General features: G+C 46.8%; 7 protein-coding genes and 1 non-coding gene across 8 annotated transcripts; 3 read left to right on the top strand and 5 right to left on the bottom strand.

Moving 5' to 3' along the window:
• Positions 1-536: 536 nt before the first annotated feature.
• On the top strand, positions 537-950 carry TrAFT101_003101 (uncharacterized protein; the record flags this gene model as incomplete). The annotated part of the gene is made up of 1 exon (XM_024907657.2): positions 537-950. The coding sequence occupies one exon, from the start codon at positions 537-539 to the stop codon at positions 948-950; it is 414 nt and encodes a 137-aa protein (XP_024764228.1).
• A 444-nt stretch (positions 951-1,394) lies between these two features.
• TrAFT101_003102 lies at positions 1,395-1,496 on the bottom strand. Its single transcript has one exon. It is a non-coding gene; the product is annotated as a tRNA-Ala (tRNA).
• A 1,804-nt stretch (positions 1,497-3,300) lies between these two features.
• Positions 3,301-3,918, top strand: TrAFT101_003103 (uncharacterized protein; the record flags this gene model as incomplete). Its single annotated transcript, XM_024906157.1, has 1 exon — positions 3,301-3,918. The coding sequence occupies one exon, from the start codon at positions 3,301-3,303 to the stop codon at positions 3,916-3,918; it is 618 nt and encodes a 205-aa protein (XP_024764229.1).
• A 487-nt stretch (positions 3,919-4,405) lies between these two features.
• On the top strand, positions 4,406-9,566 carry TrAFT101_003104 (uncharacterized protein). The gene is made up of 15 exons (XM_024902359.2): positions 4,406-4,591; positions 4,663-5,191; positions 5,270-5,496; positions 5,552-5,831; positions 5,895-6,128; positions 6,181-6,875; positions 6,936-7,098; positions 7,153-7,383; positions 7,437-7,635; positions 7,705-7,776; positions 7,827-7,877; positions 7,934-7,998; positions 8,065-8,683; positions 8,744-8,824; positions 8,880-9,566. The coding sequence occupies exons 1-15, from the start codon at positions 4,445-4,447 to the stop codon at positions 9,526-9,528; spliced, it is 4,242 nt and encodes a 1,413-aa protein (XP_024764230.1). The 5' UTR covers positions 4,406-4,444; the 3' UTR covers positions 9,529-9,566.
• Positions 9,567-9,665: 99 nt separating this feature from the next.
• TrAFT101_003105 (uncharacterized protein) lies at positions 9,666-12,719 on the bottom strand. The gene is made up of 4 exons (XM_024903499.2): positions 12,631-12,719; positions 10,532-12,553; positions 10,353-10,451; positions 9,666-10,298 (listed from the first exon to the last, which is right to left on the bottom strand). The coding sequence occupies exons 2-4, from the start codon at positions 12,388-12,390 to the stop codon at positions 9,731-9,733; spliced, it is 2,526 nt and encodes an 841-aa protein (XP_024764231.2). The 5' UTR covers positions 12,391-12,553; positions 12,631-12,719; the 3' UTR covers positions 9,666-9,730.
• An 843-nt stretch (positions 12,720-13,562) lies between these two features.
• On the bottom strand, positions 13,563-15,596 carry TrAFT101_003106 (uncharacterized protein; the record flags this gene model as incomplete). The annotated part of the gene is made up of 7 exons (XM_024909538.1): positions 13,563-13,942; positions 14,001-14,147; positions 14,207-14,285; positions 14,343-14,512; positions 14,566-15,125; positions 15,187-15,350; positions 15,429-15,596. 7 exons carry the CDS (start codon positions 15,594-15,596, stop codon positions 13,563-13,565), a joined length of 1,668 nt encoding a protein of 555 aa, XP_024764232.1.
• Positions 15,597-17,214: 1,618 nt separating this feature from the next.
• Positions 17,215-19,175, bottom strand: TrAFT101_003107 (uncharacterized protein). The gene is made up of 2 exons (XM_024909539.2): positions 19,007-19,175; positions 17,215-18,942 (listed from the first exon to the last, which is right to left on the bottom strand). Exons 1-2 carry the CDS (start codon positions 19,087-19,089, stop codon positions 17,346-17,348), a joined length of 1,680 nt encoding a protein of 559 aa, XP_024764233.2. The 5' UTR covers positions 19,090-19,175; the 3' UTR covers positions 17,215-17,345.
• Positions 19,176-19,465: 290 nt separating this feature from the next.
• On the bottom strand, positions 19,466-20,701 carry TrAFT101_003108 (uncharacterized protein; the record flags this gene model as incomplete). The annotated part of the gene is made up of 4 exons (XM_024906396.1): positions 19,466-19,815; positions 19,878-20,194; positions 20,273-20,555; positions 20,619-20,701. The coding sequence occupies 4 exons, from the start codon at positions 20,699-20,701 to the stop codon at positions 19,533-19,535; spliced, it is 966 nt and encodes a 321-aa protein (XP_024764234.1). The 3' UTR covers positions 19,466-19,532.
• Between the last annotated feature and the right edge of the window lie 286 nt (positions 20,702-20,987).

Raw genomic sequence — 20,987 nt, forward strand, 5'->3', positions numbered from 1 at the left:
AGAAAAGAGTGTGCTGGTGCAGACGCTGGTGACGGCACGAGAAATGGCTTGGGGATGAACACATACATGATACGCCAGCCAGGTGACCACAGCCAAAGGGGACTCGGGCGTTGAACTTGGCGCTAAGCTGGATGGGGTGCTGCTGCGGCTGACCGCCCGCAGGATTCTGCCGAGTCTTCTCATCGTCATTACCCGCTGGCGGCTCACTAGTTGCGGCTTTGGTAGCTCATAGCAGCTTGGGACGGGTCTTTTAGTCTCCAGTCACTACTCTACGTCCACGGGCTTGAGATAATCTCAATTCCACACAGCTGGCAAATCACTGATTTTTTCATGACTCAATTGGCTTATTGAGGTATCAGTCTTGGTACTATCATCAAGTCTCAAGGGCATAACAACTACCCCTCATTACAAAGCAAGAAAACGTGCCAGAGGAAGCAATTGTCTCAGTATAAAGTCTTCGCCGGAGGTTTCTTTGGCCAGGAAAATCAAACAATTACACAACTACACATACAATCTACAACTACATATATATAAAAATGGGTTGGTGGCCGTTTTCCGCAGATACCCGCCAGGATGCCATCCGCACCGGCACCGCCATTCCGAACCGAGAGGAGCGCGCCCTTTGCTGGGCCGCTCGGGATGCCTATTTTCTGTGCCTAGACGCGAACAACATCCTCGATGCGAACAAGGATGCCTCTGCGGCTGCTAAGGCGTGCCCCAAGCAGACTGCTGAGTTTGAGCGCGACTGCTCTGCCGCCTGGGTCAAGTACTTCAAGCAGTGGCGGGTCGCCGATCTGCAGAAGAAGAGGAGGCTGGAAGAGCTGCGCAAGCAGGGCGCTGTCGAGATGGAGGTTTCTTCAAGCTTTGCACCGGAGGGAGGTGCTGGAGCCAAGGGTGGCAAGGGAAAGGGCGATATCCAGGATATGCTGGATCAGAAGAGAGGGAGGTAAATGGAGGCATGCATGTATGACTGCTGCGGCTGAGGTTTTGGGGCCTTGTGACGGTTAAGGTTCACAAGGATGGAATGAAATGGAATGATGATGTATGTATTATAAAAGGGTGGGTGACTGTGTACAACAACAAACAGTATTTGTATATTATGATGGATGGGTATTGGGGATTTGGCAGGGCTCAAAAACGGACTCACCCTTCTCTTTTGAAAGTTTTGAATAGATTTGAACGAATTCAGCTCAGAAACTTGGCGGCGCGCAGCTTAGTTGGCCCCAGCGGCAGTATTCTTCATACATGCTTAAAAGGGACCAAAAAAAGGGTGACATTATGCATGATTCAATAAACGATATAATACTCTGTAGACAACACGATCGAATTCGAGGTATCAAAAAAAAATGAGATGATACCAAAAAGAAGTTGCGCGCCTATGGCTCGCATTGCAATGGACGAACGGGGAATCGAACCCCGGACCTTTCCCAGGCGGGTGCGGCAACTCGGAAGTTGCGCTATGCTAAGGGAAAATTATACCACTAAACCATCCGCCCATTTGACTCGTGATGCCAAATTTGGCCGGTGGAATCACCTAAAACGGTAGGGATCGCACCGCGGATAAGATGTTCTTTGGATGGCTGAAGATGATCTCTTTAACTCGCGTAGCAGGGGATTTAAAGGGCTGGCTGGGTTTTACGCAACACACGTATGAGCTCCCTACGTGTAGTTGTCGACTTAGGTAAAAGCCTATAGATTAGCGAGAGTATATCCATATAACGTATCAAAGCTGTCTCGTCTATATAACTGAATGCTAGGCGTATGCCCTTTTCTTTTGGCGCATGTCATGTCGTGCGTTCTTGGCCTGGCAGGCTACCCTAGATGCGTCAAGGAATTATCTTTGTTTTCACTATTATGCATAATCGGATCACGGCGGATGTAAAATTACGTGTTTCTATGGGCATGTGTTTAAATATTAATGCTGCATGTTAATTTTATTTGCTCACGGCAGATGGCCATCTATGTGTAGATTTGAGTTGTACTGGTATATCATTTACTGCCCCCTTGAGTGAGGTGGGTTGAATATCGTATCGAGAAAAGACGCGCTCAAGACGCGCCGATCGTCATTTAAAAAGCAAAGAATTAGGGCTTTGTCGAAAATCAACCGCCTCTTGGCCCTTCAACTGCGTAAAACTACAAGTCAAATACGCAGCGCTATGGTCTATTACCACGGTGCCTCAGCGAGCCAAGTTTTCCATGTCATGGGCGGAAGAGCAGTAAGCCGTGCTCAACCAGTTTATTTTTAACTCAGCAGCAGCGGTTGTACGCTTCCCAGCAGCGCGCACAGATTGCACGATGCACACTATGGCGGAATGGTGTTTTAGGCAACACAATGCTGGGTGGCGAAGTGATACAGCGCAAGGAGGCCACTCTCGCGTAGGTCCAACATGCACGCAATATCGCGTCGTTCATGTGAATGATCCCGCATTAAGCAAATCTTACTTGAGGACGACTGCCAAGACTGCTCATAGTAAATGTCTATTCCACGCTTGAGGCTGGTCCAGCGCCAGATGAACAGGCCTCAGGGCCGGATGCTGGGCATCATCCGAACAGTCGTGTTCCAGGCAATGCTTTGCACGCTTTTCTCTCTCTTGGCGGCGTCTCCTGGTGGTTTCACAGCTTAGCTCTTTCTGTTTCATGAAACGTCCCCTCTTTCTCGTGCTTGGCCCTTGAAGCATAGTGATTGGGTGGCCGGTGTCGTATCCCTGCTCTCTTTGTTGGTGCCCTGCGCCAGCGAAAGGGAGCCAATCTTTAGCCGCGGTTTTTAAGTTATCTGGGCGCTGATCGTGGATAGAGGCTTTGGTTCGCCAGGGGGCAACCGAAGCTTGGGTGCACTACTCGGTATAGCGTCGCCCAATCAAGTTTGGGAATTCTGAAGGCGGGATTCTAGCTCGTGGGACCCCTTGGAGAGCATGTCATGATTCACGATCCTATGCGTGGTGGGATATTGAGGGAGCTGTATAAAAGGGACTTGATCTGTCCCTGGTGGCGAGTGTGAATGCAGGGCATTGTTCGTTACCACGTTCAACTATACATTCATTTCTTTTCTTGCGCTGGATCGCGCTCTCTATTGTTTGCGCACGCTATTCACTTCATTTACTGTTCAATTTTTTCTTGCTCAACGTGGTTGTTTTATTTTCCAAGTTGAACAGCTCTTCTGTATAAAGGACCTGGTGTTCTTTGTTGCAATTTCTCTCGTCTCTCCCTATATATATCTATATCCCTGCAAACGAAATATTTGCACAACTCCAAGCTACATCATAGACTTCTTCGCATCGACATTCTTCATAACCATTCACGATGCACTTCTCAACTGCCGCCTCGCTCGTCCTGAGCCTCGCCGCCATCGCGGCGGCCCAGCTTCCTGCTGTCCCCATCATCAAGCAAATCGCTCCCGGAGCCGAAAACTGCGCCGACACTACCGAATGCCGCACTGCTGAGCAGGCGGCCCCCTTCATTGCCAAGAGCATGTCCGACTACAAGATCTACAACGTGGCCGAGATGGCTGCCATCATCTCCCTCATGGCCTTTGAGTCCGTCGACTTCAAGTTCAAGCACAACGTCTCTCCTGGCCGCCCTGGCCAAGGCACTGCCAACATGCAGATGGCCAACTTCAACCTGCTCTACGCCCAGAGCATCGACAGTGTCAAAAGCAAAGTTTCTAAATTTACCACCACCGATGGGTTGAGCCCCGATGATCTGAATCACATCCTGTCCTTGGTTCAGCCCGATGAGTTCAACTTTGCCAGTGGCGCCTGGTTTTACTCTACGCACTGCGATGCCTCAGTTAAAGCCGCCTTAAAGGCGAACCCCGATGACGGATTCAAGAAGTATATTACAGCCTGTGTCGGCACGTCGGTCACAGATGAGCGGTTGGCATACTTCACAAGGGCAAAGAAGGCCTTTGGACTGAAATAAATGCAACATGCAAGAAGGCTGCTATTACCAGCGCCGAACCGTCAGCGTTTTATTTTGTTGGAGCTTGTATTAGTATTAAGTTTTTATATATAGAGAGTATAGACCTTGTCAATAAAAGAAAACTTTGTCCTTTTCCATTTTTTCCCTGTTTAAATCTGCTTCTATTCATTAGATATACGAAGCCAATGAATGTGGTTGACCCCAGAATGCTACGGACCAGCAGTTAAAGAACGATAGCATCAACTGGGTTTAGACTGTGCATAAACGAGCATCTAACAGATTACGCTGGCTCGTATTGACAGGGACTTAATCCTTTGACTCACCTACGGCAGCACGTAATGCCGAAAATGACGTGCGCCTGCACTTCTGTCTATGGTGGAACATGAATTATCATATACATAAGCGGGCCCAAGAAGAAAGAGCTCCCAAAAGATCTCCCTTAAACGGCTCATCGTCGCGATCTTCAACAAGACAATCAGTGCGATGCTCAGTTAGAGAGCGCGTGCTGTTGGACGGAATTTAAAAAATGGAGCTAAATATTAGCATTCAACTTCTCTACTCGCTTACCTTGGTAACTTCGCTTGCGTTCATTGTTTTTGGCTTCCATCGATTATGGGCTCTGCGTTATGAGTTAGTGAAGGTAGAGCCGAATTGGCTCGGTGTTATTAAACCCGTACGCATCCTCTCCACGCGACGCGTTTCCAAGTGATAAATCGCCGCTGACTCTATCGTGCAAATTAATAGTTTGTAGCTTCGGCGCTTCCATTGCTGCTGCTCAACGATTTGGTGTACGATTTGATAGATGGAAATATAGAATGGCTGAGAATCGCGTCATGTAGTGCATCTTTGACTGCATCAGTCGGCTTGGTCTGGTTGACGATTACTGAGCATAAGCGGTCCATCCGCCCTTCAAGATTAAATGAGCTCTACTTGCTGCTAATGTGTACTTGGGACGTTTTCGCGTTGACGTATGATGGCCTCTTTCATGATCAAAATGGCTCTAAAGGCAGCATAGGCCTCAAGCTCGCGACTCGACTTGCGATACTGGCCCTCGAGTGCCAAGAAAAGACATCCATCTTGAAACCGAAATATCGTCAAGATTCGCCCGAAGAAACGGCCGGATTGTTAAGCTCTCTTTTATTTTGGTGGCTGAATGGGCTGTTGAGTCGTGGCAATAGGAGCATACTGCGCAGCAGCCATCTTCCTGGCCTGGGGAAGAAGATGAAAGCTGAGAATCTGCATCGCGGTATTCTCTTATGCTGGGATCGCAGAGGTATGTTCAACTTCTCAATGGGGACTCGTGGAGCCCGGATATCCAGATCCTTGCTCCAGTTCTGACGTGACATAATAGCAAAACCAGAGACAGTCTTGACGCTGCCAAAAGTCTTGTTACAGTGTCTCACAGGACCATTTGTAGTAGCGATATTTCCACGCTTAAGTCTTCTGATTTTAACATCTAGTCAGCCGATTTTAATCGAACAGGCCGTTCGCTTTGTCCAGGGATATACAATTGGAGACAGCGACCATGGAGGATATTGGCTAATTGTAGCTGCTGCCGTCGTCTACTTGGGCCAGACTGTGAGTGCAAACTGGTGTTGGAAGTGAAACTCATGAATTAATTTCTCGTGTCTAGTTTTCAGCCTCAATGTACTACCATCGCCTCAATAAGCTTGAGCTTATGATACGTGGATCCCTTACGACCTTAATCTACAACAAAGCCCTGACCATTGAATCAAACGTCTCCGATACGGGCAAAGTAATAACGATTATGAGCACAGATATTGATGGTGCGGCAGAAGCAGGAAAAATGCTGCATGAGGCCTGGGCAAAGTTCTTTGAGCTTGTGATCGGTGTAGTACTTTTGGTCCGAGAAATCAAATGGCTTGCTCCGCTTCCCTTTGTCATAATTATTTGTAAGTTGGCCCGACTCTGACCATATATTTGCTGCTATGGTATTCTAATAGCTATAACTATAGTCTGTTCTCAGATCAGCCGTTATGTGGCGCAGAATATTCGATCCAGACAAAAGGGTTGGAGTATGGCTACCCAGCGGCGGATATCCGCCTTGAGTTCAATTCTCATGTCTATGAAAAGCGTCAAAGCACTGGGGGTATCAGACGCCATGACGAAATATGTCGACAATCTCAGGCAAGATGAAATTAAGAGCGCCAACAGCGTCCGTTATATGAATGCTGTGTATAATGCAAGCGGTAAGATTCGGCCAAGTTTTTTCATTCTGGTAGCATACTGATTCTGAGATAGCAAATGCGCTTGGGATCTTTGCACCTGCACTTACTTTAGTGGTATTTGCTCTCGTGGCTCGCTTACAAGGTTCCCAGATGGATGTTAGCACCGCTTTCACGACTGTTGCTATTTTAGCACTCGTAACAGAGCCCGCAAACATGATTATGACGATTGTGCCTAAAGCGTTTGCAACTTCGGCCAATTTCGAGAGAATACAAGCTTACCTACTTGAACCATCTCGAAAAGACAAGCGTCAGGTCAGTTCTCGGCTGTCAGATATGCCGAGCACAGGCGTGACGGAAGCTGCCGTTGATATTGATGGAGTAACGATAGAGTCACCATCATCAAACAAGGTCCTTTTGCAGGATATCAAGCTGATACTTCACCGAGGTTCCACAACTGCCTGCTCTGGTGCCGTTGGTAGCGGTAAATCGATACTTGCAAAGGCAATATTAGGTGAAATTGCCCCTTCTGAGGGCAAGATTACAATTACATTTGCATCGATTGGCTTTTGCGATCAGCAAGCTTGGCTACCTACAGGAACAGTCAAGCAAATTATATGTGGATTTTCTATGGCTATTGACGGCGAGAGATATGAAGCTGCCATCCATGCTTGTTGCCTTGACCATGATCTACGCACGTTTCCTAATGGTGACAGCACTATTGTTGGCAGTCGTGGAATCAATCTTTCTGGTGGACAAAGGCAGAGACTAGTAAGATACCAGCACTGTGTCTGCGTTGAACGGAGATATAATTGACAAAATGTGTATTAGGCACTGGCGCGCTTAGTATACTCTCTCCACGATATCGTGGTGCTAGATGATCCGTTTAGCGCATTGGATGGCAATACGGAGAATGCGGTTGTAGACAATTTGCTTGGGCCGAACGGCTGGTTCAAGAAGAGAAATACGGCTGTGTTTTTGGTCACAAACTCTGGTAATTCTTCACATCCCTCAAGTAACACAGCTTTAGGACTAAACATTTCAATAGCGCAACATTTCCACATTGCAGACGAAATTCTGGTTCTCGAAAAGGGTCGCATTATATCTCGGGGCTCGTGGGATGAACTGAAGACTACTTTGTCTAACTTGTCCAAATTTACATTTGCGCAGACAGACAAGAGGCCAGAAGCGATTCCACGAGCTGCTAGATTGATACCACAGACTAGTACTGAGGCAGAGAATGACCTCTATCGGAAAACGGGCGACTTCTCTCTTTACTGTGAGCTTTAAGCATATATGTGATGGAAGGAGATGAGCTGATCAAATAACTAGCGTACTATCTAAAATCTGCTGGCTTCAGGAACGTGGCCCTATTACTTGGGCTTACGATGGTTTATTCCTTCTCCATTACCTACCCTCAGTATTGGGTCAAATCTTGGACAGAAGGCTCTCCAAGTGATTCAACGTATTACATGATTGGCTACGTCCTGTTAGCTGTGACTGCTTGGACAACGACTAATGGAATGATGCTGTAAGTCTTCAAACACGTCTACCGGGAACGAATTCAATTCATCAAAGTTCTCACAACATATACTTGTAGGTCCACATTATTTTTGATAGCTACGACATCTGGGGAAGTGCTGCACCGATCTCTCCTTGGGACTATTTTTGGGTAAGGTGAACAAAACAAATCGATGTAGTAGAAGGTGCTGACTCTCTAAGCGCTCCGCTGCTGTTATTTTCCACAACAGATGTTGGTGTTACAATTAATAGGTAAATGCGGGATACTTTTTTAATATTGAATGTGGGAAAGTCTAACTTGATCACAGATTCAGTCAAGATATTTCCTACGTGGACAGACAACTACCATTGACTCTGTCATCCATGTTCGTTCGTAAGAAGCCTCATAGTTCTTCCCTGGGCGTCCAGCCAGTACTAATGTTTGCTTGTATCATTGTAGAAACGTTCAAAATGGCAAATCAACTGGCTGTGATTATGATTGTTCAGAAAGGACTAGCCCTTTCTCTCCCTGTTTGCATCGTTGCTGTCTATTTCGTACAGAAGATATATCTCAGGACATCACGCCAGCTGCGTGTCTTGGAACTTGAAAACCAAGCGACTCTCTTCCAATGGTTTTTAGAGACCGTAGAGGGCGTTGTCACTATACGGTCTTTTGGCTGGTCTTCTGCAGCCGAAGAGAAGAGCTTTGAAGTGCTTAACTGGTCACTTCAGCCTCGCTATGCTCTCATGTGTGTCCAGCGATGGCTGAGTCTAGTGCTTAATTTGATTGTCAGCGGAATTGCTATTGGCTTAATTGCTCTCGCTGTGAAATTTAAGGGGACGACCACTGGTGGAGATATCGGTGCAGCTCTCAATTTGATCATGGTTACTAATACGACGCTGGTAAAACTGGTAGAGTACTGGGCGTCCCTGGAGGTGTCCTTGGGTGCAATTGCACGACTCAGAAATGTGGAATTGTACACCCCTCGAGAAGACTTACCTGAGGAAGATCTTGTGACATATGCCGGGTGGCCGACCAAGGGAGAAGCTTACATAGCAGATCTTGACGCGGGTTATAGGTGATTTTAAACACTTCATCGTATCACACTCTAAGAGAATTTTAAGACTAATGCGAATAGCTCGGATCATCAAATTTTACACAAAGTCAACCTCGATATTTACGAGGGCCAAAAGCTCGTCATTTGTGGTCGAACTGGCAGGTAAGCAGATAATAATCCCCATATCGCATCACTCGTTGTTGACAGACGATTATAGTGGCAAAAGTACTATTCTTGCCGCTTTGCTGCACTTAATTGATTGCAATGGGATTATCAGGGTGGATGGGCAAGACTTGCTTCGCACTCCTAGGTCAATTATCCGCAAACGGTGTTTCATAACCATTTCTCAGGAGGCATTCATAATACCTCAGGCTACGTTACGCTTCAACTTGGATCCTGATTCCACTGTTACCGATGAGGTCCTTCAGACGGCCTTGCAGAAAGTTGGCATTTGGTCGCTGCTTTGCAGCGGGGCTGGTGCACCAGCAGACGTGCTAAACGCCGAGTTTTCATCATTGCCCGTGCTGTCTGTGGGACAACAACAGCTACTCGCTATGGCTCGTGCCATTATTCGAAAGCATGCCTTAGCAGTACCGGATTATCCTGGAAATGATGCACCGAAACCGATCCTCCTTCTGGACGAGGCCACTTCATCGCTCGATTCGATGACTGAAGCAGCCGTTTACGATGTATTAGAAAGTGAATTTATCCAAGAAGGATATACAGCTGTCATTGTGGCTCATAAATTGAGTGTAGTTGCTGGCAGGATGAGGCCAGAGAAAGATAGAGTAGCTTGGGTTGAGGATGGAAGGATTGTAAAGGTTGGCGAGTATGAAGAAATAATGCGGTTTGCAGATACAGAATAGGCATATAGTAGTCATTATTGGCTTTAATACATTGTGTGTCAAGAATTATATGCTCCTTGATTCTGGACAAACGCTTGTTCATTAGCTTTTATATCCGACTGGAAAGCAAGATAATACAAATTTTCTTGGATGGAGTCTGGTTATTGAAACAAAGTAAATAAGGATGAATTTTCTTTATCGTAATATACTATATACACCTTGCTTAATGAAATGTTATTCCTAAGTTTCCGCGGTCAAACCGTGGCTGGTAAGACCTCTTAGCTGGAGCAGAAGTGTGGGCGACACTGCTACTATTATACGGGCTCAAACTTGGCGGGAGGTCTTCCACCCTTGTACCCCACGAACTCTCCTTACTACCCAAGGTGAGGACGAGCTCTTTTCCTTCGAGGAAGAAGCTATGGTCGATCCAATTCTTGGTGTAAGGTTTACCATTCAAAGTAGCTTTTTGAATGAACACATTCTGATAGGTGGGGTCGAAGTTGATGTTGCGAATAGTTGCAGTCTTTCCCGTGATGGGGCTCTTGATGCTGACACTTTCGAAGTAAGGTGGAATAATAAGGTAGACATCTTGACCGGGGTTGGGGAATAAGCCCATCATGGAAAATGCGACGAAGCTGCCCATGGCGCCGCTGTCATCGTTGCCTGGTAAACCGTCTGGAGTGGGAGCAAAGAACTTGGGAATGTAAAAATGGCTTCGCTGAGCCGACAAAGCGGGGCGGCCAGCGTAATGGTATTGGAATACAGTGAGGAAACTCGGCTCGTTGCCGATACTGAAAGTCTTGTTAGAACGTCTCTGCATGGATTTTCCCTTTGATATGCCTTACTATGTAATCTCTTGATCGTGCATGTAAGAAAGGCGATTAACGAAAGAGTCAGAGCCTCCATAAAGGCTAAGAAGGCTAGCCTGATCGTGAGGCACGAAACTATAGGCAAAGTGAATTAGTCTAAAGAGAATAGAGACACTCCAGAGGATATCACCATAGAAGGAAGAATTATAACTCACAAGCCATATTCCCAAATGCTACTCTCAAATGTCTCGGCGCCAGAATTTTGCAGTGAGCATACACTGGTGGAATCCAAGTTGCTGCATTTCAAAGGATCCTGGTTGAACCAGGTCTGGTTTAAAAACTTGGCCTGGAAAAATCCCTTGAAGCCGGTGTCTGTCCCGTTTCTGAACGAAGTCTGATCAGCCTTGAACAGATTTTTCCAATTACCACTGGATTCGATATATTTCTCTTGGTCTGACTTCTTGCCCAGACCTCCGGCAATCTGAGAAATGCAAAAGTCGTTGTAGCTATACTCAAGAGTTCGACTTATAGAACGTGTCATAGTTCCGAAGCCCTTGTAGTCAAAGTCTTGGACGGGAATGTAGTGGAGACTTTTCCAGCTGTCCAGGCCACCGCGGCCTTCTACGCTCCATGCATAGGGCTCAACTTCTGCGTCCTTCACCACAGCCTCGTATCCTTTTTGCCAGTCGATGCCATCCTTGAGGCCTTTGAGGTAAGCATCCGCGAGAACGTTATCCGCATTGGAGCCGCCCTGCGTATATCCTGAACAAAGACTCATACGGCAATCAGGAAGCCAGCCAACATTTTCATAAATTGAGATTAGGGAGCGAATTTGCTCCGTAAGACTTGCAGGATCTAAAATTGTCATGAAAGGCATCTGCGATCTAAACAGGTCCCAAATACAATAGAACGAATCGTAGTACGGTTCGCCATCGTCCCAATAAGGATTCTCTCCAGTGTAATTCTGTGGGTTGACCAAGGTGCGATAAATTCCTGAGTAGAATGACGTGATAAAGTCCTTGCTAACTCCCGTAGTATTGACCGTGATGGGAGAGAGCTTCTCTCGCCAAATACTGGTGGCCTCATTGACGTATTTGTTAAGATCCCAGTGTGTAATCTCACTTTCTGCGTTGGAACATGCTTTAGCACTGCTGATGAAGCTGACGCCGGTACGAGCATATATCGGATTTTGAGCGCTGGCAAAGCGGACAAAGGCGCCACCTGGCAAGGGGTAGCCATTGATAGAGCGAGAGATGGTAAGATCCTTGACACTGGTACTGGCACGCGAGTTTGCAAAGATGCCATTGTCGTAAATCTGTGCACCTGAGAAGTCTGTACAAAAGTGTAGCTTGTAGGTCCCGCTGCCAAAGCTTGGGACGAAGACGGCATTGCCAGTAATGCGGCCAGTTTTTGCGTCAACGCTCACGGTGCCGTTATCCTGGCGCGAATTTGAGAGATCTGTCAGATCCTGCAAAATAAGCGGCTTATCGCCAGGCCCAGCATTAGGGAACGTGAATTTGAACAGCGCTGCGTGCTGTGATGTTGTCATCTCAACTTTGGGACCGCTATTCAGAGTGATGCCAAAGTATCCTGGCTTCGCAACAACGCTGTTGTTGGAGAAGCTACCAAATTTGGCACGATCATTCTTGGGAAATGAACATCCGTCAATTTCACCACCCGGACAAGATGTGTATGGGAAGAGTGGGAAGTTGCCAAGAGACGGCGAGCCTCCAGTGCCAGAGTCGTGCATGACACTGAAGCCAGTGACACTGGAGCCATCTAACGTGAAGCCGCCTTGATTGCTACCACTGTTCGTATCGGCAACAGCCTTGGCCATGCCAAACGGAAGGGTAGCTCCTGGGAAAACATTGCCGCCATTGTTGCTGCCAATGAGCAAGTCGACGTAGGTTAGAGGATCAAAAGCGGCGGCTTGGGCCTGGATAGTGGCTCCAAGTCCACATAGCAAGCTTATAGCCTTGACGGCTCTGGTTTTCGGTGCCATATTATCACAGCCCTTACTGCAATGGTGACAAATGGGGGGACATAGAGAACATCTTATATGATAGGGTGCCATTCGGACTTCATATGTATTCCATTGGCTCTCCCCGACCGCTTCAACCCCTCAAGCCCAGTGGTCTTATTTCACTTCTTCATGTTACATCGTTCGCTCCTTCTCGCAAAGCCAACAGAGCGCCCGTTCAACAATTTGAAGGGCACGCCGGAATTCACGCTCCGTACTAGCAAGCTATGTTGTGAGACATTTACCGTTATTGCGATGAGCATGTCTTGAACCAAGAGGGGGAGAGTGCATTACCACTTTATGAAATGCCGGCTCATAACCCCTGGAATGGCTAAATGGCTGCAACCCCAGTCGGCGCCATACCGTCACAGCGCATTAATTGAATGTCTTGCCCCCCTCTTTCAGAAGAGCGTCGAATCTAGAGAGTTTTACGATTGGTGGGGTGCAATAAAGATCTACTATTAGATCTTGATCTATGTACTATTACTGAGACATTCGGAGTAATTGCATATAGGGACTAATACCGGCGCTCGACTAAAGGAAACTGGAACTCTAGCCGTTCCCAAGCCTTTCTGGGCTTGCCTCCAAATCCAGCAACGGCTAATTCATAGTAGTGCGCACTACAGAGCATCTGTGACGTATGACTACAGATTTCATGTGGTGCGAGGTAGACACAGTGGAGCTTATTGTTCTAAAGCTATCCGTTGTTTCCACCGGCGATAACGAACTGCCCAATCCATGTTAATGTCGTAACATTATTGGCATGCGGAGCATTAAATGGAGAGGCGGGGGAACTTACAGGATCAAGAATTTTGTGAGCTAAAGTCACATGCGGTGCAAGTGTGGTATTCCCTGCCACTTCTGGTAAGAATATCGACAGTTGCAAGGCTTCTAAGAATGCGAAGCAGATACGATAACGCCGACTTTTGCTCCGACTTGTTCTTCGAGATATATTGGCAGGCAACATTACTCTCTTGAAGATCTCATTACTGACTGGTAACCCTATAATCCTTACCCCGCAGTCCTAATAGTGTCTGTAACACATGCATGCACTCTAGGATCAGGGCAAGCCAGGGATGGTAGTGGCAAGAGATGGCGATAATTAGCTATCAATATGTAATCTTCAAAAAAAGGACGGCATACAGGTTCAAAGTGAGCTCGTTACTTATTATATAATCGTAAATTCCAAAATCTTTGCAATACATTCTCAGTATTTCCAACTGTTCTCAAGCCCCAAGATCATACCGAGTGCCACGCAGAGCCTTGGCCGGTCCGTTGCCAAGGTTTATCTCATCAAGATTCGTCAAACCATAGGCCCTTCCACTCCGCCATAAATAAAGTCGGAAGCCAAGGAGGGATAAGGCAATCACTGGCAATGTGATATACGAAGCAAAGAAGTTTGAAACTGAAAACTTGTGGATGAAGGACTGGAAACCGTTAAAAAACAGAATAACAGTAAAAGAGACGATGCAAATCCATGCCATATACGGCTGGAACCACCCTCTGAGGTCAAGATTCTTTCTGTCGATGCCCTGGACTTTCAGGGCACTGTAGAATCGCACGAAGCAGGTGCAGATACTGATCCATGCAATTAAGCTACTGAGAGCTAAGATTCAAATATTGTTAGCAAGCCTAGAAATAGAGCGGAACGATTAAGAGCTTACCTGAAAGATTCGACAACCAAATGAAAGCTTGATCAGAACCATTGGATACTGAGAGGAAGCCTAATAATCCAAAGCAAAAGGCTACTAAGACACCCCAGAATGGTGTGCCCAAGCGGCTTACCCTTAGGAAGCATCTAGGCAAATAGTCTAAGTTGTGGGCTATTAGCATATAAAGAATAGTGACTAGAAGTAGGAGGTAGTCTTACGTTGACGAGATAGTGCGAACAGCGTCCTCGCTACAGCAAAAATATTCTCGTTGCATGATGACAAAGCAGAGGTCATGACCTTAATTTGGTTTTAGCATATATCTATCTCCAGAGATGAGATTCATTGGTTTCTTACCACAGCGTTGATCACACTTGGGAGGACTTTAACGCCAGTCTGCTGGCAGATGACTACAAAGGGCGATGATGCTGCAGTCGAACCGCCCTTTGAGACTGCGTCGAGCAGGGCCGGAGAATGCTGGCTGACATTGAGAGAGATAATCAAGACAGTGAGGAGGTACAGTCCAACTGGAATGGTTCTATTAGATACGTTTTCTCGCGGTTCGTGTTCTTCCACTTACCAATTCGATAGAAGACCGTTCTGACAGCCCTTCTCATGGTCTTCCTGGGATTGTGCGCTTCACCAGCCAGCACGCTAATACCCTCAATGCCACCAAACGCAAAGGCTGCTTGAGTGAGAACTTTCCAAAATCCGAGGAATCCTGCAAACGAGACTGGTGACAGGTTTGCGAATGTGTTATTGAATGGCTCGTCCCTCCAGTAGCGGCCGCCAGTGTATACACCATTAACTCCACCGAGGTCGGCGATTAGGCCAAACAATATGAGGGCAACGAGCATCAAAACTTTGATACAAGCAAATACAAATTCTACTTCACCAAAGTATTTAACCCCAAGGAGGTTGATGCCTATGCTGAGGACTAGGAAGGACGCAATGTACGCTGATACATGAGTCGTGACGGGATCCCAATAGCTGATCATAACGGCAGCTGCTGTGATCTCCGTCGGGACGGCGAAGCCGGTTTGCAAGATATAATTGATGCCCATGGCGAATCCTGCTTCGGGAGAGATGTATTTGGTGCCCATTTCGATGAAACCGCCAATATTGGGTGAATACACCGTCCTATACGCTAATTGTTAGCAAAGCAAGAATAGATAACAGCATGCATCACTTTGAGACATACATTTCGCCTAGACAAAACATCATCATGCCTACTAGACAGCCAACGATGGTGTAGCCGAGAAAGAAACCCACAGGGCCACCGTTCACTAGCGCAGCACCAGATCCTAAGAAAAGACCAGTTCCGATGGTACCAGCAACTGCTATCATGGACACTTGACGAGGTTTCTATCGACAAGTATAATTAGTCGATCTTCTATTTGTAGAATACGCATGGGAAAAACAAAACAATATTCAGTAACTCACCAGGTCACGCTTCGTGCCAAATTCTCCCTTGTGAGTCGATTCGGCTTCATTTTGGACGTCTGGGTCTGCGAAGTCTTGCAAAACACCGCTCGCCGCTCCAGGGCGAAAAGACGACACGGTCTGCAGATCCCGCTCATCCTTCTCTTTGGAATCTCGAAACACGGCCATTCTGTGGGAGTCAAATCGCTCGGATCTGAAATATGTCTGAGATTCTCTATTGGCTCACGGATAATACTGCCGAACTCAAAACGGATGGTGGTAGGACGTCGCGTCCGATTGCTCTTCTAATTGGACCAATGTCCTAAGAACACAGAGAAAGGAAGAGTGGCAAGATAGGGACAATGAAGCGTGATTGGTGCCGACAGGGCGGCTATCTCAGGGTTGCATTCGGATGCAAGCAATACTGCATGGTAACTCGGTTCTTCTTAATATACCTCCTCGCCTACGTCGTACACGCCTTCGAAAGAGCACTGCTTCTGCTTCAAACGCAGGTGGGGGAACTGAAGTGGACGAGAGAAGATCTTCCCCACGTCTGCTCTTGTGATAAAAGAAGCGAGCTAAAGACAGCTACCGAAAAGAAGTCCGGTTAATTGCCGATGGCAGCGATATCATGAGACTAATATGCCGATTTACATGGCTTATAAGACAGTGTGGATAGATTTGGGGATGGCTAAACGCTCAGCGGTTGTTCGTGGGGGCTTTTAGCTCAGAATGAAGACTGATAGCAGGGGCATAAACGGGGGGTTTGGGAGCTAGCTCCATGATAAGTCCTCCTCCGCATTTGAACCTTCTTCAGTGGGGTTGGAGAAGCAGCGGACGATATCCGTTGATGCATCCATGTTGTAATCTCTCATCTACGTGGTTGGTGATAGTAGAAAGTAGAGAATATCAAGCGTTACCCCAACGATAACATCCCCCACGTACGCGTATAGAGAATGGCCCCAATGGCCCCCATCCTAGTAGGAGAAATCCGGATTCTGGAAATGGCAATTGCCTTTGCCTACTACACAGTGCTGGCACAGCCCGTCGGATATTCTTTGAGGATCCTTGCTGCTCGTGACCCGATTGCAAGGGTATCAGTCGAAATGATAAGAATGCTCTTTGGCTAGTTACATATGTGGCCACGGTCATGTCCGTATCTTTACAGCCAAAGCAGCATGATCCCGTGTGTCGCCTGTAATTTAGAGCGCACTTCTACTATGTTAGATATCAGCTGTCACGGAGAGGCTTCACTATGTCAGATTTCAATCTGAAGCTTGCACATGGCAAAGCAACAGATCCTCTCGTGTCACTTCAAAGGCAATCAATCGCCTCCGACGGCCCTGATGGAAAACATAAACTCAAAGAAGTGGCTGAGGGCAGAGTTTTGCAACACGTGTGAACAATCATATTGCCACTTCTAGAAAGCCTGCTGAACACACGCATGCTTTCACACGCATTCCTATCATCCTATCGACCTATAATACCAGACCTGTGGCCGTTAGCGTCGGAGGCTTCATCTTGGTGCGCCGCCACGGTGATATAATTCGGTGCAGAGGCTAGACTACATGTATGAGACCCCACTAACACGTTTTACGGGGTAGTTGAAGGTGTTAATTTGCGGATGGCAGTATGGTAATTGGTTAGTTACAGAAATCTTCGGCATATTATCCGTTTTGTTGTAAAGGGATGCTCTATCTTGTTGCACTTGTTAATAAGCTCCGGTTGTCAAGTTGACTCTCTCTCTACATGTATCGCATCCATATAAGATATGCTAAGGCAGACTGAAAAATGCCTGAAAAAACCCCAGATACTAGCCGTCTATTTTTTAACACGGGGAATAACTATCAAATACAGTTCTTCATTCTTCAGCTCTGTCTGTCTCTCCAAAATAGAGCCGGGCGTTAGGCATACGTTCATGAGATATAGTTAAGAGTCCTAAATGGTCACGTCAAATTGCGCAACTTTGCTCTCCCAGAGACCACATCCCTTGTACCGCCTGCAAAACAACGTGGCCTTGCCATTCGCATAGTCAGGTAGCGCTACATTGACGCTGGTGAATCGTTGAGATATTGGTATAACAGGCAAATCATCCGCTATTGATGGATCTGGTATGCTGCAGCTCGGTATGATTTCAATTCCGTCGTAGATTCTGCCTTCCTCGAGTCTGATGAGAGCCTTGCCCATACGAATCACCGTGGGTCCATCCCAAGCGCCTTCACGATGTGGAACTCGTTTGAGGAGCTCGAGAACCATTCTCCGAAGACTTGGCTGACGGCACTTGGCAAGTGTATAGTAGAGAGGAGGTATGAAGCCCATATCAATGGTAAATGTGTTGTTGCCTGGCATCATAACAGCTTTTTTGCGAATATATTCTGCTACTTCGTGGAGCATCCTATCGCGCAGAGTAGACGACTGTTTGACTAGTAGTTCAAAATCCTGTAGATGACTGTCGAATATCATTTCGTCGACCCCGCGTAAAGCAGTAGCCGCCATGATTTTTGCCATCGTGTGATGTAGGAATAACATTGGTACGCCGATTATATTGCGCCAAGTTGCGCCAATTGGACTTCTACTTAGCTCTTCGCGGCTTGACTTCAAAGTGATAAGGAACTTCGTCAATGCCGTCTCCAGCTTATTTTGGTTCTGGTACAGTGTCTCCGGGAAGGGCTGCCGCTCAAGAAGCAGCTGCGTAGCCTGTTGTGCTAGCGAATGCGATCCATTGATGAGAGAATCTATATGTTTCTTTGCTTCTCTAATGGATGAGAATGCTGGCGGTATGTCGTATGTTCGCGGTGCCTGACCAGTGTCCCCTACAAATAGAAGATATGCAGAAACGTGACCAAATAGCGCAGTTTGTAAATTAAGCCGCGAGAAAACCTCAACAAGCGTATCTTCCACAGATTGTGCGCGCGATCGTAGGATAATCTCATTATTGGTTGTGATTCCGTCGCGCCTCTGAATCTCATGAAGAATGCGCAGACCATTGCTGAGATGCGCATACCCGGCCTTGAAGCCTCCCCTCAACAACTCAATACACACAAATAGTAAACAAGTGATGAGGGACACTCGGAGGGCATCCCTGTCGGAGCTGTTTAGGCTCTGTCGCAGATGCTGGATTGCCTTGTTATACTCAATCAGCGAGATGTGTTCGTCGTTCTTGTGCGCTGCTCCCAGTGCCGTCACGGCATGCAGAACAGCTGGTTCCTGGTCACTTGCTTGAAGCACCAGAGAATCCCAAAATCCAGATTCGAACAGACCGGGGAGTTTAGTAGATGTATATCTGCGGAAGTACTCAAAGCCGATGCTCGCGGGTCGGCCCGCGATTCTATGCATCTGTGACATGGATACAATGTTCAGTGGGACCGGCATCTTCTTGTAATGGGTTAGAGACAATTTAGATAATGATGGAGCCTTATTGGAGCTTCCATAAGCATTTCCTCCTCCCCATATCCCATACCCATCACATACACGGCCAGTAGAGATACACCTCTGACATGCTGGCTTCTCCTCGTCGCATTTCACACGACGCTTTCTACCCACTGTGTGTTAGCAAAATACTATCATAAATCTCATAGTAATCCATAGAATGCGCATACTTGCAGGTCTGACATCCGGTCTTTACTTTCCGATTTCCAGTCTTCGCTTTAGGGACTTTGGAGAGCTTGGGCAACTTTTCCATTTGAGATTTAGTGATTTAGCCAGATTTCTTTAGTAATACTACCTATTTAGTATAATATTGTTATCATGTGTAGATTATATGATTAAAAAGACGTCTAACATTCATGGAGATGGATAAATGAAAGTAACCAAGGAGATGCTCGAAAGAACCGACTTTCATCTGCTGTGGGGCCATCCTGGAGGACTCGGATCCCTTTTTCGTTAGAGTAAAATGCGGATTCTCTGGCATAGTTGACTATTGGTTCGCTCGCAAACTCTGGCTTCTAATTGGCTGGCGCCCGGGTTGTTGTGTCATCTCTAGTGTTAGTATGGTGAGGTCCTAATCGTGCGCAACAAGATATGGATGGATACATGCATGAAGATAGTAACTGCTGATAATTAAAAGACATGAATATCTATATCAAGTGTAATGAAAGGTCTATCTATATCATGTCTCGCCTGCGATTATTCTAGCAAGCCCTTGCCACGAAGCTCTGTCTCAGTCCACTGCCACAGCTTCTCTGCCAGGCTCTCATCTTGTGCGTGCTTGCTTGGCGTTCCAATTTTTGCATATGGCACGATATAAGCTCCCGAGTCCGACTTCTTGAAGTCGCTACTAGCAATAGCGAAGAGTGAAGACCAGGCTCCTTTCTCCTGTGCATCCAGAATTCCGAGACACCTCATGACTGGTGTGACCGAACGGAGGACGAACCCTGGCGCAGTCCCGGTGGCTTGTTTGTTCAGATCACTAGCTTCTCATTAATCGTCTGGTGATAAATTAAGCCGAAATTCGGTGCCTTTAAGACTTACGTATTGATGTGGCCAGGATGCACGGCTGCAAACCAAACTGCCCCGTTCTGAGATTCGCTAGAATCGGGACCGTATCTCTTGTTTAGTTGCGCTGTGTGCAAGATGTTTGCTAATTTGCTCTGACAATATCTCTTCATAGAACCTTCTTTCTCTAGGCCGAGGTCTTCAAAGTGGATTCCGTCGGAAGGCGGAAACCTTGCGTGCCCATCCGATGTCAGATTGGCCAATCGGACAGTTCCTTCGGGGTTTGATCGAGCAGTAGATTGAAGAAGAGGAAGGAGATGATAGGTTAGGAGCCAATGCGACAAGTAATTGGTCTAAATGAATTTAGCCCGCTGAGCTTTTGTGTACTGTTGAATAAAAACGACAGCTTCTTAGATCTCCCGATAACGTACCTGTAATTGGATCTCATAGCCGTCTGCTGTCACAGAATAAGGTACACCCATGATGCCGGCATTATTAACGAGCCCATGCAGTGCAGTTTCCTCATCCCGAATCTTTTTGGCGGCAGCCATGACACTGGAAAAGTTGGACAAGTCGAGGTCGAGAAAATGAATGTCAGCCGACGGATACGTTTCTTGTATTTCTTCAATGGCAGCAATGGCCTTGTCTTTGCTGCGCGCACCCATAAAAACTTTGGCCCCGCGAGCTGCCAAACCAATAACGGTTTCTTTCCCACTAAAATTTTCTGATGTTATTTATTGGGTTTCTAGAATATGTCGCGTTCGGTGGTGGACATACCAGCCGGCGTTACCTCCTGTAACGAGATAGACTCGCCCTGAAAGATCGGGAATCGAGCTCGGTGAAAAGTTGGATGAAGGCATGATAATTGCACTGATATTATAGGGCTGAAATATCGAAAAGAGAATAATGAATCTTGCCCTTTTATTATTATTATTATTCATTTATTTCCATGGTCTATCGAAGTCGTCTCGTCACCTCGTACTTATATTCTCTATCATACTGTATTGTCATGGGTTACTTCTGAAGAGACTGCGAACAAAACTGAAGTCATTGTCCGCTCCGCTCAACTCACGTTACAGCATACATCGAGTTTCGGTGTCAGCCCAATTTACCTCATTTGGTTGGTATAAAACAACAAACCACGAG

The sequence above is a fragment of the Trichoderma asperellum genome, chromosome 2 (assembly GCF_020647865.1).
Source record: "Trichoderma asperellum chromosome 2, complete sequence".
NCBI classification, from domain to species: domain Eukaryota; kingdom Fungi; phylum Ascomycota; class Sordariomycetes; order Hypocreales; family Hypocreaceae; genus Trichoderma; species Trichoderma asperellum.